The sequence below is a fragment of the Drosophila miranda genome, chromosome XR (assembly GCF_003369915.1).
Source record: "Drosophila miranda strain MSH22 chromosome XR, D.miranda_PacBio2.1, whole genome shotgun sequence".
In the NCBI taxonomy this organism is placed as follows: Eukaryota; Metazoa; Arthropoda; class Insecta; order Diptera; family Drosophilidae; genus Drosophila; species Drosophila miranda.
The window spans coordinates 14,296,016-14,311,489 of NC_046674.1; the positions used below are offsets into that span (position 1 = coordinate 14,296,016).

At 44.8% G+C, this 15,474-nt stretch overlaps 1 protein-coding gene and 1 long non-coding RNA gene across 2 annotated transcripts in view; both read left to right on the forward strand.

Moving 5' to 3' along the window:
* Positions 1-7,030: 7,030 nt before the first annotated feature.
* On the forward strand, positions 7,031-7,897 carry LOC117186132. The gene is made up of 2 exons (XR_004471270.1): positions 7,031-7,278; positions 7,490-7,897. It is a non-coding gene; the product is annotated as an uncharacterized LOC117186132 (long non-coding RNA).
* An 88-nt stretch (positions 7,898-7,985) lies between these two features.
* Positions 7,986-15,474, forward strand: part of LOC108152059 (ecdysone-induced protein 75B) — an 88,792-nt gene continuing 81,303 nt past the window's right edge. The window contains exon 1 of the mRNA XM_017281064.2: positions 7,986-9,774. Coding sequence (XP_017136553.1) covers positions 8,319-9,774 — 1,456 coding nt within the window. The 5' untranslated portion in view covers positions 7,986-8,318. The remainder of the gene's footprint in view (positions 9,775-15,474) is intronic.

The window sequence follows — 15,474 nt, forward strand, 5'->3', positions numbered from 1 at the left end:
GCCAATCTATTTATGACTTTTGAACGCAGACAGCGTTTATTTTGCTACAACTAATTGATGAAAATACTGAAAATACCGAACATACTGAGAATACTAATACTACCAAGTATTTTCAGTATACTTAACTTACTTATACTTATACTATACTTCCTTACTCACAGAACATACTAAAAAAAAACTAAAAATACTGCACATACAACAAAAACTGAATATACTGAAAATACAGTATATACTAAAAATACTGAAAATACTGCACTTACTGAATATAATGAAAATACTAAAAAAAATACTGCAAATATTAAAAAGACTGCACATACGGAATATACTGCACAGACAAAAAATACAGAATATACTAAAAATACAGTATATGCCAAAGATATTGAAAATACTGAACATAAAAAATTTATACATATGTACATATGAATTTGAATATACTGAAAATACAGTATATACTAAAAATACTGAAAATACTGCACATACTAAATATACTGAAAACACTAAAAATACTGAAAAATACTAAAAATACTGCACATACTGAATGTGATGAAAATACTAAAAATACTGAATATACTGAACACTAATGAAAATTTAGGAGCTTTACATACGTTCTCGTTTGAGGCAGGAGACTCTGCATCAGAGTCTGAGGCTGCGACTGGGGCTGAGACTGGGACAGGGGCTGCGTCTGGGACTGAGGCTGAGGCTGGGCAAGGTCTTGGCGTTTGACCTTTGAATGACCATCATCACAGTGGCAATGTCGAATTTCAATGGCTGTAGTATGAGTGACACGTGTGTGCCACATATCCTTGCCCTGGAAAGAGAGAAAATTTGGTTAAACAATTGTCAAGGAAATGCAAAACAAAAACCAAGAGGAGAGGCCACTGGGGGACTGAACAGAGAAGGGTTCGGTCGAGGCCCAGACTGACGACGACAGCCCTGAAATTAATGCCTCTGTCTCTCTATCTATCGCTGTCTGCCTCTGCCTCTGTCTCTGTCTCTATCTCTGTCTGTCTGGGAATGGATCCCCTCCTACCCCTGCCACGCACTCAATGTCATTTGCAGGAGTTTGGCGGCTGCTGGTGATGGCGGTGGTGGTGGTGGTGCTGCTGCTACATCATCATCCAATCAACCCGGCAGCCGGCTGAGGCAGCGCCCCAGCAGGACCTTGGCAATGGGAGGACCCGAGCCAAGGACCCGAGCCCGAGCCAGGAACCGACTGCAGCAGCAGGCGCCTGGCTGCATGCAACGCTTCTTGTTCGAGGCGAGGCGATGCGATGCGGAAATGCGCATGCCTGCGTGTCCTTGCCCTTGGTAGCGTTGAGCAGGAGGGCCTGACTGGCGTGGCATGGCGTGGCGTGGCCTTCCTCCCATCGTCGTAGTGCCCCTGAAAACTGTTAACCTTCGTGCAGGGCCTGCAGCTGCAGCGAAGGACTCTCTGCCCACATAGCGTGGCATGTGCAACGTTGCAGCTTCGAGCCATGCGCCTTGCATTCACCGCTGCTCTCTCTCTCTCTCTCTCTCGCTCTCTCTCTCGCTGTGGCTGCAGAAACTGAGAACTGGCTGCGAGTGGGGTCTACCCACGTCTGTGCTGTTTGAGGGTGATGTCTGGCTGCCCCTGCCACGTGCTGCATGTTGCAAATTTCATGGCGCTGTCATTGACCATGATATTTGGCCAAAGTCCCGCTAAAAGCAGTGCCGCAGACGCGTACCCCCATTGCCATTTGCCATTAACTCAATGAAACAGCCTCGCCCTCGCCCTCGCTCTCGGATAGGAACTCCTGGGTAGCGTTTCCCTGGACAAGCTAGAACTGTGACTAGGGATCGTTGGGATCGTTAGAAAGGACCGTTCTAAAAGGTTGAGCATATACCCTGGATCCCTGGATCTCTGGATTTGGCATTGGTTTTGCCCATGATCAGGTCGGTTGAGCAAAATCAAGGTTACGCGTCGCACTTCATTCCATTAAAAACTTACCCCAAGGGAAGCCAAACACCGTTTGATTCCAACCCCCAGACGGGCAGGAATCGAAGCTTAAGGCCTTAAGGTCTGTCCGTAGGTCTCCCCCCCCCAATCCCCACCCCCACCCAGTCAGGCGGAGAAATAATTGTAAAGGAAATATGTACTCGTATCTCTGCCCGACCTAACCAAACAAAATGTAAGCCAGCGGAGTGTCTAGGAAACCATCTCCCCCTCCTCCTCCTCCGTCTCGTTCCCCCTTTTTTTTTTGCCAACTTCTTAGCAAAGTTTCCTTTCATTTCAACGCTCGAGGGGTTGCAACTCCAGACAGACAGAGAAACAGAGAAGCAGCGAAACAATCCACCCACTTCGGGCACATTTTGCAATTATTTTTAACTTCTATGCGGCGACAACTCCCGGAATGCCACAAAACTTTGCAACCCCAAAAGAGAAGTACGACAAAAGCCCTCGAAAAGGGGCAAACTGCTGCTGCTGCCGCTGCTGCCGCTGCCGCTGCGACAGAGGAAATCTGCTTCCGACGTCCACGTCCACGACCACGACCACGACCACGGTCATGTTCATGTTCAGGGCACCCGCACCCACCCCCAACGCACGCCCATTGTACATTGACTTCTCTGGGCTATGCTTTGCTTTGTTTTCTGCATTCTCTTCTGTCTGCGCTCTCACTGAAGCTCGCCTGCTCTTTCGCCTTCGCTCGCTCGCTCGCTCTCTGTCTCTGTCTCTCTCTCTCTCACTCTGGCATTCCCATACCACGACCTACCTTACCCATACCCACAGTGGGCTGCCGCTTCTGCCAGCCATTCTTCAATGCACAACTCCCGCCGCTGCAGTCGTCGCCGCCGCCGTCGCCGTCGCAGTTGCGTCGCTGTTCGTTTTCATATTGAAAGTAGAATTTTTCACTTTTGCAAAATTTCTGCCGCGATTCGGCCACAGTCTCGTTAACGGCGTCATGTCGTACGCTGTGTTCTCTCTCTCGCACGGTTAACAGTGCTCGGTTCTCCCGGCTCTCCCGGCTCTCCCGGCTCGTTCTCCCGGCCTCTTTCGGCTACCGACTGCTCGGCTGCGCACTCGTCTTACCAACCCGACCGTATTTTGTTCTTGTCCAGCAACCAGCCAACTTTCATTTGTTGCAACAATTTCAATTGCATATCGGTCGGTGCCAGGTGCATGTCCAGAGCATCTCTCCGCTTTTTCCACCAGCCACTAGCCAGTATCAGTGGCAGTATCTGACGGATGCGTAACGCGATCAAGTGCAGGCCCTTTGTATGTGTTGCCACACAGTTTTTTGTTTTTGTTGTGGTTTTTTTTTATGTTTTTGTGGGAGCTTTGTGTGCAAATTCTAAAGAAAATTCAAATTAACCAAAAATTATGAATTCATTAAAAAATATGAAAACTTGCGATAAATATGAATTACGCGATGGAAAGTGTTTCAAAAAAAAAACCTAGAATAATAATATGAAAATCTAGGAACAAAAAAGTGTTTGTTTTTGGCAAACAAACAACAACAAAAACATTCAAATTATACTAAAAACAATTAAAAAATGTGAATTTAAAGTGAAAATATCAGAAATATTAGAAAGAACCCAAATCAAAGAGGATTGAGTTGAAACAAGTTGAAAAATATTTCATTTGAAGTATGTAAATTATGCGAAGCGACTTTCAGAATTCCAGGAATACAAGCTCTACAGCATCCGATGTCTGTCCACCTGCTGACCCACCTGACCTTTCACTCTCGGAATCACAACGCCAGCAAAAGCCTCAATAAGTGGGTGGAAAAGCGGAACCACTCCAGACCACGAAGCACTAGAAAAATCGGTTCGATCCGGGAAGGACAGAGCACTCATCCTTTCGGCTCATTAAGCCTTCATGGACGCCCCATACCCCAGCTGTCTGACTCATTCCCCCGTTCGAAAACTCCGTCTGGAGTTGCAACCCTCATTAGAATCGTTCCGTCCGCCGCCTCCCCCCCTACCGCCCTGTCTGCGCTGCAACTCCACAGATTCGCCCACCGTCCACCGTCCGTGGTGGCAGCAACTCCACTTTTAACATGGTCCCAACAGAGCTTTAACAGTGGGCACTGTAAACGCTCTGTGGACGCTCTGTTAAAGCGAGCGCCGCCTAGGCCTTGCCTTGGTATTGGTGAACTTGACAAATACACGCGCCGCCACTTGCTCTCGCTTCTCCGGCTCTCTCTCTCTGCCTCTGTCTCTATCTCTTTCTGTCTGTGTGCGGCGGCTGTCGGCTACCTCTCTGTCGTTCTGTTTCTATTTCAAGTTCTTTTTCGCAATGTTAAGGTCAATACATTGGCAGTGAGTGTCTGTGTGCCAGTGTGTGTGTGTGTGTCTGTTTGCATTTCCACATGGCTGCAGCTCTGTGCAGCGCAGCGCAGCGCCGCGGTGAGGTTGCATTTTGTTTGTTGATTAGTTCGCTATTGAATATGTTGCCATGCACACACGAGCGAATGCCCACTCTCTCAATCCGGCAATCTCTCAATGAATGTCATCATTTGCTCATTTCACATATCGCCTATAACGGGGTATTTTGCACTTACGTTTGTTTTAGTGTTTTGTTTTTTGTATTTTTTTTTGGAGGTCTCTCGCTCGCCGACTGACGTTTGCGGAAGCTTCGGCCCGACCAATGCCAGCGCCCGAGGGAGGTCTATGAACGGGGTCGGTCGGTCGGTCGGTCGGTCGGTCGGTCTCCGGAAGGAATGATGATGCATTTAACGGCACTTTGGGGGGCCGGGGAGTCCCGGTTAATCGCGGGCAATGAGTGAAAGTTCATGAAATTCACCCAAAATGGATTTTTGTGCCTCCAGGAAGCCTCCACTCCAAACACACACCGACACAGCAGACAACTTCCGCTCTGGCCTGCTCCCCCCCTCCATCCGATTCATCTGTTCAGGGCCGAACCTACCTCAATGCGTGGCGGCTCTGCCCTCAGCGAAAATCCAGCCCACACTCCCATGGCAGTCCTTCCCCGTCCGCACGCACATTACTCATACGCACGGAAGTCGTAGTCGAGGGCTGACAGAACCCAAACTCCAAACTGAAGATCCCCGAGCAACCCCCGTGGCAACAACCCCCGGAACTCCAATGGTGGTGGGGTTGGGGGGTGGTGGGGGGCTATGCCCATGCCCTACCCACAAAGAGCTGCCCCAGTCCACAAATTGTTGAACCCCACACGAAAAAGTTTGTGTGCGTCGTCTTTTGGCTTTTCATTCGTATTTATTTTTGTTTATTTATGTTTTGCTTGTTGTATTCTTTCCTCTCCCTCTCTCCCTCTCTCTCTCTCTCGCTCTGTTTGCTCTCTGACGTGCCCACCTTTGCAGGAATATGCTCCCTCTCGCTGTAGCTCTCTCTCTCTCTCTCTCTCTCTGGGCTCTCTCTCTGCTCAGCTTTCGCACGGTTTTCACTTTCATTGTGCAGCTTTTGCTCTCAGCAGCACCGCTCTCTCTCTCTCTCTCACGCCTCGCACAGAGTTCTGTTACTGTTTCTGTTTCTGGTTCTGTTCTGGCCTGTTGGAGCTTTTGCTTTTGCCGATTCATTCAAAAGAAATACGGCAAACGCAACGGTTGCGAGGCTTTCATCAGCAGCGCGCAAAAAACGAATTGGCCAACAAGCAAATCCCCCAAAAACCCGAAAGGGATAGACATATACACCCACACACAGACACACACCCACACACACACACGCGCACGCAGTGAGCGAAAGTGAGAGACAGAGTGAGAGCAATTTGTTCTTTTTTTTTTGGATTTTTTTTCGAATATTTATTGAAATGTGCAATAATTATATGGGCGACCTTATATAAGGCCCAAAGCAAAGCCCATTGTCAAGGGCAAAGAGTGTGTCGTCTAACATTGAGCCGTGACCGTGCCCGTGCCCCGTGCCCCGTGCCCCGTGTCCCGTGCCCCGTGTCCCGTGTATCGTTTCGTATCGCATCGCCTCGAATCGTGGCCGCCCGTGTGTGTGTCCTTGTCCTTGTGCAGCGTCAGAGCCTCGTCCGAACAGCTGCTTGGCTCTGGGCTTTGGCCCTGCTGGGGTGTCCTTGTCCATGTCCCCGACGAGCGACGCCTTGCTCTTGAACCACCACCACACACGCTGCAGCACCGTGGAGCTCGGCTCCACCAGAGGACTACTCGTCGCCAGCCCAGGCACCCAGCTGTTGCTCCACAGCTCCACAGCTACCACCCACCCATCTGTTCAGTCAGTCAATAGTTCTGTATACTGTATATATGGGAATGTAGAGGCGGAAAACGAATCAGAATCAGAATGCGAGTCCGAATCTGAAGTCTGAAGCCCGTACGCGGACCCGGACCCGCACCCGAAACAGCTGTGAAAGAACCTCTCTCTCCTTCGGGGGCAAGCAAGCAAGCAGGCAAGAGGCATCTGTATCTGTATCTGTATCTGCGTCGCAGTCGCAATGTGTTTCAACAAGCTATTCCTGATAAACAAATTCCCCAATCACTCAAACAGCACAAAGGTCAAATGTCAACAGCAGAGACAAACGGCAAAGGTGTAAAGCCCAAAACCCAAAGCAACAACAAAACAACAACAAAACACCAATCAAATTGTAATCAAATCAAGTGAACATTTCCAACAAAAAAAAAAACATAAGCCTGAAAAGCCGTCGAAATATACCGCAAAAATATACCAAAACAAAGCTCCCCCAAAACTCAACAAAAAATAAAATAAAAATACAAAAAATACATAAATATATATTTTTAGATGTGTTTAAAAAACTGACAGAAATACTCCTACTTCGTACTCCTAAAATCGTACAACAAATGAATTGAATTGAATATTTACTGCTCAGGTTTACAACAACAGCAACAACAAAAATAATATTAAAATAAAAAAAATAAAAACGGATCTGCAACAACGCGTTGTGTTTCATGTGCAAAATCTTAAGGAATCTTTAAATATATCTACTATAACTAAACATACACACATACATATATACATACATATATATATATATTTTTGGAAAAAATTACTGAAAAAAAAAAAATATATATTTAACAAAAAACAACAACAAAAATCTTGTGAATCGTGTATAAAATATTACAAATATTATAAGCAGCAAAAGAAAAACAAAAACAACAATATAATCAATTTAAACGACAAACAAATCGAAAGATCTTAACTATACATCCAATAGGCGGTCATCATATATACATATATATATATATATATATTCTTATAGTACATATTAATCAACGATTTTCAATCAAACAATCCATCAATCAAGCCAACAATCAAGCGAGCATTATGCATACATACACACATCTCTATTTATAAATAAATGTAAGTAGAAAATAAAATGTAACCAAGTGATAGATCCTGAAGGGCTTTGCTAATAGAGATCCTAGTTTGCTTTCCGAATATTCCAAAATACTGCAAAATATTATTCCCCAATTCCTTAAACCCTCCAGATAGAACCCTCCAGTGCCCTCAATTCCTAGCGATAAATATCTATGATAACCAATGTGTATCTTTTATTATTTCCATCCCTTAGATACTTTAAAAAACATACTCAGAAGCTGCTGTGGAAAGGTCAGGTCCTGTGTAAACCATCAAGTATTATTAGCACCTAACAACAAAAACCGAACTCAGACTTGGAAAACACTCTCAGAAAAACACTCTCAGAGCCGAAAGAAAGACAGCGAGAGAGAAAGAGAGAGAGCGATCACATCCAAAAACTCAGTCGGAAAACTCATCTCAGCCTCAACGGAAAAAGCCTCAACACACACAAAAAATAAAGAGAAATATATACATATATTTTGAGAGAAAGTGAAAGAGAAAGAGATATATATATATATATATACAGTAAGGATATCTGGAAGGAACTGTGTGGCAGGTATATAGGGACAACGCTAAGGATAACGATAACGTAAGGACTAAGGACAACAAATCTAGGATACAATAGAATACCGAAATAGAGAAAAACAAAAAGGGGAATTTCATATTTTTTTTTGCAACTTTGAAGGCTGACAAACAAAACACAACTACAAAACAAACTTTTTGATAATCCAAAAAAAAATCAAGAAAAATACAACAACAACAACAACAAGAACAACAACAACCACAAAAGCGTAAAGAAGAAGAGACTGATTTTTAAAACTAAAGAAGAAGAAGGAGGAATAGAGGATAGAGGATAAAGGATAACGGATAAGAAGCAAGAAAAAAAAACGAAGAAGAAGCATCATTGAGGCAAAAAGTGATTCAGGATCAAATCCACAAAAACAAAAACAAAAAAAATCCTCACCCACACACACACACACCAGTATATTAACCGATATTCGATATATATCGATATTTTTGTGCGATTTTTCCCTTTCCCCCCAATGTTGAAGAAACTCAAGTGCATGGAGGCGGCACAGGCGGCAGCTGCTGCAGCCGCCGCAGCATCAGCAGCAGGAGCTGGAGCTGGAGCTGTCGGAGCAGGCGCCCTGGGATCGGAATCGGCTTCGGGCTCGGGCTCGGCTACCCCAAAACTGATCAAAACCGAACCGATTGACTTTGAGATGCTCCACCTGGAGGAGATCGAACGGGAGCCGAGCAGCAGCAGCGGCAGCAGCAGCAACAGCAAAAGCAGCAGCAGCAACAGCAATGCTGCCGCCATGCCCCAGAGATACACCCACGTCCAGGTGCAGACAGTGCCGCCACGCCAGCCAACGGGCCTGACCACGCCGGGTGGCACACAGAAGGTGATTCTCACGCCCCGGGTGGAGTACGTCCAGCAGCGGGCCACCAGCACAACGGTGGGTGCCATCAAGCACATTTACACCCAGCAAGTGGCATCGAGCGGTGCTGCCAGTGTCGCCCGACAGACACAAACGGAGGCAACCGCGGTGGCCCTGTCGGGGTCACCACAGATCATCATCACACGGGCGGTGCCCAGCCAGCACCTGTCGCGTCGCCACTCGGCCAGTCCCTCCTCCCTGCACCACTTTCAGCAGCAGCAGCCACCACAGCAGCAGCAGCAGCAGCGTCAGCAGCCGTCGCCCCCGCCGCTGCACCACCAACAGAATCAGCAGCATGTGCGGGTCATCCGGGATGGTCGGCTGTACGATGAAACCGCTGTGGTGGTTGGTGGGGCACGTCGTCTGTCCGTGTCGCCGCCGCCCCTCCACCATCACTCGCGCTCTGCGCCCGTGTCCCCCGTAATCAACAGACGCGGTGGGGCAGGTGCCACCCTGTCCGGTGGCTACATGGATCAGCAGCAGCAATATCAGCAGCGCCAGACGCCACCATTGGCGCCGCCACCACCGCCTCCACCGCCACCGCCTCCGCCTCCTCCACCCCAACAGCAGCAGCAGACGCAGTACATCTCCAGTGGGGCAGCACCACCCACAGCGGCGGCCCGCAAGTTTGTGGTCAGCACCAGCACGCGACACGTGAACGTTATTGCGTCCAATCACTTCCAGCAGCAGCAGCAGCAGCAACATGTGGTGGCCAGCGTTAGCTCCAGCAGCAGCGGCGGCTCCTCTGCCATCTCCTCCTCGGCGGCAGCCAGCTCTTCTTCCGCCACATCGCATATATTTCGTACGCCCGTTGTCTCCAGCAGCAGCAATATCAATCAGCAGCACCACCAACAGCAGCAGCACCACCACCAACACCACCAACAGCAGCAGCAGTCGAATATGGGCAGCTCTGCCATGCGTCCACCACCGCCTCCGCCACCGCCGAAGGTCAAGCATGCCCCCGGCTCAACCAGCAGCAGCAGCAACAGCAGCGGCGGCAGCGGCAACTGCAACAACAGCAATGGCGAGGAGCCGTCTAGCTCGATTCCTGATCTAGGTAAGTCTTTCAACCTACCCCCCCTGCCCCACCCAAACGAACTGTTGCTCTGGCAACCTGTTGACCCTGAAGGCACTTGTCGATTGCGCTGCAGTCGGTGGACAGGTTCTACAATATCTGTAGACCAAGCACTGGCCAACAAATCAATCAGAGGAAAGACTTTTCTTTATTCTTATTATTTATCTAAACATTCTATATATATTCCTAAAAAGGAGTAACATTAAAGCTAGAATGGAGAAGAAGCCCCTTTCGTTGGGCTCTTTGAACACCTGGCCTGTTCGAAGACTAAAGCTAGAACACTTTAAATTTCATATACATACCATCTGTAGTCCCAATTAATTGATTCGCGATCCTGCTTCACAGTGTAGAGAACCCACCTGTAACTGTGTTTGTGGGCCAGACAGACAGACAGACAGACAGACAGAGAGGCACTCTGTTTGGCATGTAGGAAATCGAAATGCATTCGTGATGGGTGATATATGGGTGAGTCATTTCTTTATAGAGCGGTTTGTACAGTTAGACAATGTTAATGTGTCTATGAGCGAGCGGGTTCTTTCTTCAAAGGTCAACGCTAAATATGAGTAATTTTACTTTCTATAAAACAAAAACTTCACTAGCTTTCGAGCACGTTTCAATGTGCGGAGTGCAATTACGGATTGGGTCAATGGGTCTCCGGGTCTGCGGGTGTCCGGGTCTCCAGTTGGGAGATATTTATGTACATTCTCTAGAATAAACGGATATGAAAGTCGTCGTGGAATTGGATTACCTCACAGTTTTGTTTGCTCTAGGGATATATATTTTTTATTATACTATATTCAGGGTAGTACTTGGGTTTCCAATGGAATCTCCGGCTGCACCTCAAAAAAGTCGAATTATTTTTATTTAAATTTAATTATCTCTCCCTCTGTCTCTCTCTCTCGCTCTCTCTCTGTCTCTCTCCATTCGCGGCACACTTTTTTGGCTTTGTCAAGGTTTCATGATGTGCTATACATGATGTGTCTATATGTATGTACACCTTCCCAAACATATCGTACATACACGTACGTATGTATATAATTGTGTGCTAATTTCTGTATACGATAATTCCTCCTGCTCTCACCTTGAACTTCAACTGGAATAAACTTTGCCTGTCTGTCTCTCTCTCTGTCTGTCTCTGTCTGCTCTGTTGTCTTCTCTCTCTGTCTCTCTCTGTGACGTTATATCCCGAATGTCGGTTGTTATTGCATCCAAATTGGAACTACTATTCCAATACATATATATTCTATATATGGAATGACGAAAAATGTGCGCATAAATTATATATATAGACATGTATTGTTTTTGTCCCAACAAATCAGTGTTGATTTTTGATTTTTTACTTTCTTTGATTCTCAGATGCACATTTGCATTGCTGATTCTGTTTTTCAAGATCGAGAGAGAGCGCGCTTCCGTTTTGTCTGGTTAAAAGTATCAGACATTTTGGGCATCTGGCATGGGGTAATCCTAGTGTTGCAGCACGTGTGCCGCCACACCAAAACGTTTTCAACGTTGAGTTTCTAGCAATTAAATTCAATTTAATATCACACTTTTCCTTGTTTTATTTAATGGAATTAAATGCATTATGCATTCTCTTAAATGTCGATTCAAAACAGATTTTGATGAATTTTTAAGTCGAATTCTACATGCCTAATAAATTCTCTAAATTATATATAATTAAATTATTATTTGTTTTGTTTTGTTTTGTTTTTTTTTTTTTTTTGTGTTTCCACTTCCACTTTCTGGCACAAAACTTTTCTTGCGTTTTGGGGTATATTTTTAAAAATAAATTCCATTCTTTTGGGATTATTTCCATAATTTATTCCACTTTCAATTTGTTGCTTTAAGGCAATTAATTAATCAAACTTTTGTTGTTGTTTTTAGTTTGGATTAAATCATATGTTTCCAGCTAAAGCGGGGGGGAGCGTGGAACCTGTTCCACGAATCCATCCGCCCCTGCCGCCTTCGACCCCCCCTCGGACCCCCACGGAGGGGCCGATGAAAGTGACAGTTGACGATGATTTTTGTTTTGGAGAACTTCGAATGATTTCATTTGGGGTTTTATTTCTGTTTTGTTTTGCTTGTGTCTCAAGATTGGCTCAGTTATACAATATATATATACAGTATATATGTATGTACATGTATGTATGTATATCACGGATACATATATTTTATGTATGGGGAGCGAATGCTCGTCGCTCTCTCCTTTGTTGCGTGGCTGCTTGGCCAATAAATAAACGAGTCTGCGAGTAGTCAAGCAAATAAAAGTCAAGGCCATCCCCCCATGCCCCCATCCCCCCCCTACACCTTGCAGGCCGCCCTGATAGATACTCTCGTACTCGTAGATTTATGCCCCCCTCCCTCTCCCTCTCTCTCTCTCTCTCTCTCTCTCTGAAAGTGAAAAGTGGTTGATGGCTGGGGAGGGGAGGGGAAAGAAAGATTCCCAATCAGCTACCTGTTTTTTTTTTTTTGTGCTCTGAGGATGGACCCATCGTTCTCCCCAAAAGCGTTTTCAATGTCAATGCCAGAAACCAAATTGGGGCTGTGGCACGATGATGAGACCTTAATAATCTCACGCATCTCACACAAACACACACAGAAACACATAGTCGTATCTGACGTATGTATTCCCCAATGAAAAGTATTTTTATTTCTCTGTTATCATTTTTTGTGCGAGTGACAGACAGACCCCACCACTCACCCAATGAATGCAGACACACAGAGAAAGAGAGAGCACACAGATACTAACAGATACAGATACAGATACAGATACAGATACAGTCGTATATTGAAACTAGAACTTGGTGTCAATCAAGGAAGAAAACTGCTTTGCTCTTCAATTGCTGTTCATATTTATAGATTTGGAAAATCATTAAGTTTTTCTTCGGGGAATTTCAGTCCTCCTAGTCTTTTCCAGTGAAATCCCCCCCAAAATACGATTGGGTGCCGTCGAAAGTGACCGCTCGAGTGACCCCTCCCTTTCCATCTCCATCTCCATCTGCATCTGGCTTATTGCGTTCTGGCCAACTTTCAATAGGCAGGCAGGGCAGTGTTTTCCGGCTTTCCAGCCGACGACCTTGCCAGTGAAATCTCTTGCATAACATTGATAGAGAGGTGGCTGACGCTGGGGTACTCGCACTCGCACTCGTACTTATATTATTTAATAGAATTTAACGAAAGGCGTAATTTGTTAGGGTTTTTTTTTTTTTTTTTGTTTCGAACTATTTTGCCCATAAAAACCGATCAACGATTGCTGTACTGGATGGAGGATCAGTGCCGGAGGGCGCTCTGTGGGGTGCTGCGACCTTGTGCTTATGCAAAACCAACAATTAATACACGTATTTGTTGCTTGTTTCCTCGCAATCGCAATCGCCATCGCCAGCGCCAGCGCAGTGTGCAAAGGTTTTTATAATCGAATCGAATATTGATTAGGAATTATAATTCTATATCTACAATATCCGATACAGAATGTAGTACTATGTGACATAATGGCATCACTGAAAAGGCTTTAAAATGTAATGCAAATAGGCACATTTCTGTTTTTTTTTTTTTTTTATAATTAGTTTTGTATTTTTGATTATAAAATAATATCACTGATACAAATTATTTTGTTTGCTGTTACTGTTACAATGATTTAGGAAAAAAATAAATAAAAAATAAAAATATAAAATATAATATAAAATATAATATAATATAAATATAATACAATAATAAATATAATATAATAATATAATAAAATATAAATATAAAATATTAATATTAAAATAAATATTTAAAAAAAAAAAAAAATAAAATAAAAAATTTTTTAAAATAAAAAATTTATTGAAATATCGCATTATGCAAATTATTACCATTTCTACGATCATATTAGGTAAACGCAATACTTTGGGATATGTACAATATATATAATATATAATGGGGCTCATATAGGCGCTAGCGGGCCAAGCTAGTGAGCCGGGGGTTGGCGCACCATCAAACACTCGCTTTTGCCCCCCAGTCTGCCACAAAAAACAATCGATAAATATGAAGAACATGTAGTTTAATAAAGCATTTTGTAAAACCAAATAAAACTGAATAAAATCGTGGTAAAATATTATATATCTGGCATATGCACGATCAGAATCCAGTCTAGATCGTAGCGAATCTTTCTTTTCCTATAGAAAAATAAAATTAAATTGTAAAGAAAGATGTATCTAAGGGATAATGTGAAAGCACATATATCGGATATATGTATATTTTTCAATAGATCTGGTATGTAGAATGGTAATATGCGGTACGTAATGCGGTAGCCCTTACCACTTTTCGAATGAAATTCCAATCAACTGGCTGGCCCTGAGCATATGCCAAATGATTTTTATGTAATTACGAAACACTTGATTGATTTACAACCGTTGTACTAACTTAGTTATGCTTAGTGGCACCCTCGATCCGAGCCGATCCCCCGCAACCGCAGGCCGAAGCGATTTCAATCTAAATCGAATTCGAAATCTATTAAACATTGACACAAAGTCACGCCAATTACTACACAAGTTATAGCGAAAATTGTTGCAGTTACTCGACTCGTTCCGGGCGCAGGCAAGGCAAGGCAAGGCAAAAAAGAAAAAACAGTTAACAAATGTATCTAGCGGATAAAATGCCACACGAAGCACACAGCCATAGAGACAGATAGAGAAAGAGAACCTGTTTGAGTGCAAAAGCCAAAAGCGAAAAGCGAAAAGAACAGCAAAACCAAAACAAAGTGCAAATAAAATAAAGAAAAAATGTATATTATACAATGTACAAATTGTATAAAAATGCGAACTGCAAGTGGGAGACAGAGACAGCGAACGAATAGCAATCAAAATGATAGAAAATGAAAAACAAATGCCCCCTCCTCCAATACCCCAAAAGCACCGAACATCGAATACACTTCAAGATCTACAAAGAGTCACCCTGTTTCCCGATCAGAGGCAGGTGCCGAGTCGGTCCCGAGTATGCAATAACAAAATACACACCTTTCTTCTATTGTGCCTGGAAAGGGTATCCACAGATACACCGTAGCCCCCCAAAAAGCAGCACAGCAACAACAGAAACCAAGCGCAAGGTCATTCCCGAGTCTCTGTCTGTCGCTGGCATTAGAAGCGGAAGAGAAATAGCAAAAGCAATGGCAATAGCAATAGCAAACACACAATAAAAGGCAAAGCGAGCAAAAACACACACAAAATGTGACACACTGAAAGCGAGAACAGCAATTACAGTTGTAGTTGTAACTGTGTGTGTGAGAGAGAGCGAGAGAGGGAACAGCAAGTGCAGGCGTAACGTAAATCTAGAACACTTCCTGAATGACTGGGAGAGGGAGAGGCAGCCCGCGAGAGCACGAAAACAATTAGCAAAAAGCGAATTTGATTACAGTTACATGACGATGATGAAAGGGAGGGGGGGGGGGGGGGGACGCTAGAGTACGCACAGCCAGTGCCCTCGCTAACCGTTAGAATCACTTCGGATCGGCCATCCCATGCCATACCATATTTTTTTCCACAAAAGCTCTCAATTACCCAAGGTCGAGTAACGGACCCTGGCCGAGGCCCCCCCCCCCCTAGGCTGTAATCCAAAACCCTCTAGGCCATACGTACCGCCATGAGTATTTCCATGATTCCGATTCGAGTAACGGCAATTACAGATATAGATTACCGATTGCCGATCACC